This window comes from Fundulus heteroclitus, unplaced genomic scaffold (assembly GCF_011125445.2).
Source record: "Fundulus heteroclitus isolate FHET01 unplaced genomic scaffold, MU-UCD_Fhet_4.1 scaffold_118, whole genome shotgun sequence".
Lineage (NCBI taxonomy): Eukaryota > Metazoa > Chordata > Actinopteri > Cyprinodontiformes > Fundulidae > Fundulus > Fundulus heteroclitus.
In genome coordinates, this window is record NW_023396530.1 from 613514 (window position 1) to 615299 (window position 1786).

The 1786-nt window shown below is 52.5% G+C and overlaps 1 protein-coding gene across 1 annotated transcript; it reads right to left on the reverse strand.

The window, feature by feature from the left end:
- Nucleotides 1–872: 872 nt before the first annotated feature.
- Nucleotides 873–1434, reverse strand: LOC118558269 (prolyl endopeptidase). The gene is given in 4 exon segments (XM_036128775.1): nt 873–992; nt 994–1058; nt 1133–1263; nt 1331–1434. Coding segments are annotated over 4 exon segments (420 nt in total).
- Nucleotides 1435–1786: the final 352 nt, after the last annotated feature.

Below are 1786 nucleotides of genomic sequence, written 5' to 3' on the forward strand. Positions count from 1 at the left end.
AGCTTAGCAGACAGGCGAACGCAACGAAAAGTGGAAAAAACGGCAGTACAAACAATGGTGAAGGTATGAAAAAAACACAGTGAAGGTATGAACATCCAGCTTCCCGCAGCGCTATCTTGGCGAGGCGGCCGTGGCCGCCGCCGCCGCCGCTGCCTCGCCAAGCCGCAGCGCGGCCGCCGCCGCCTCGCCAGTTTTATTATTATTATTATTATTATTATTATTATTATTATTATTATATTTTTTTTATGTTGGCGAGACGCTACCGCCACCGCCTCGCCATGCAGCGGCCGCCGCGGTAGCCTCTCGCCAACATAAAAAAAAATATATGTAATAATAATAATAATAATAATAATAATAATAATAATAAAACTCGATATGCTTGCATGTTTATTTGACGTTAACAAGCGGTTCTTTGTTGCTTTTGCGCGTGCATATAGTGAATGGCAGGGCAAAAACACATGGAGTTCTCGCTGTAAAGCGAGACTTCTGTGTGTGCGGGCCGAGGGCTCCTGCAATTGCAAGTGCGGTATTTTCCCCCACAGACCACCAGGGCGGGCCGGAAAACCTTTGTTCGACCTGAAATGACTCATTAATCATCCAAAACGGATGGAACACATTAATTAACTGAAAAATGGTTGCATAGTATGTCTTAAATAGTCCTTGTTATTAAACATCTTTATCAACGGGCCGTTTTATTGCTTTATTTATAGCCTAAACCACATTATGGTTAAATATATCAGTTTTGGCTTTGGCACAATGGTGCAGCCCTACTCAGAACCAGTATCTGGGTTTTGTTAAAGAGCTGAGGTTCTGAGCTCAGATGCTGAAGGTTCTGCCTGACCGTCGGCCTTTCCTTCCTGACCGGGGAGTGGTTAGCAGTTGTAGAAGACGCCCCTGGCATCATGGGTCCAGGCCAGGCAGCTGAATTTGACCCGTTCCAGAACGTCGGGCAGCTCCGTGAGGCCGTCGGCCTTCAGGAAGCGCAGGGGTGACCCAATCGGACCCGCTGCTGCTCAGGCCGTAGGCAAAGTATTCACATTCCTCGGACAGCCGGCCCACTGAGGGAGACAGGCAGAGAGAGGTTAGAGCAGCAGGTCCGGTTCCTCAGCAGAAGTTCTGCAGCGCCGCTCACTCTTCAGAGCCACGGTTCCGTCTTCAGACAGCGTGTTGGGGTCAAAGAAGACGGAGGCCGCAGCATCCAGGGAGTCCTGCACGTACAGCACGTCCTGGTTCTGGAGGCCTTTGTTGTGGAAGTAGAAGTACCTGAGGAGAAAGGCAGGAGCGTCAACGACCAGCGCTTCGGATCAGCGCCACAGCGCGGCAGACGTACCGGCTTCCTCGTTTGTAGGGGCAGCTGTATTTGGGATAATCGTAGAGCTCGGTGAGGCGCTGCTGGAAGCGGGCCCGGACGCCGCAGTTCTCCAGGTACGGCATGGTCAAGCTGGTTCTGCTGCTCCACGAAGGCCTGAGCAGCAAACAGGAAGAGAGACGGGATGAGACCGGCTCCATCCGGTCCATCCGGGTCAGAGAGCAGGGAGAAACGTTCGGTACGTGGTCTCTGGGCTGTCCGGGTCCTCCAGCCAGGCGTACGGGTCCGACACCTTGGTTCCGTGATAATCATCCACCTGTTGAGCAAACGACACTCAGCCTTGGCTCCCAGAATGGATCTTCTGGTTTCTCTTATTTACTACGTTCCCTTTTCTGTGGAACCGAGGATCAACCGCCGCCAGCGGCTCTGATCCGGGCCGACGGGCCCAGCACCTGCAGAACACTGAGCAGAAACCAC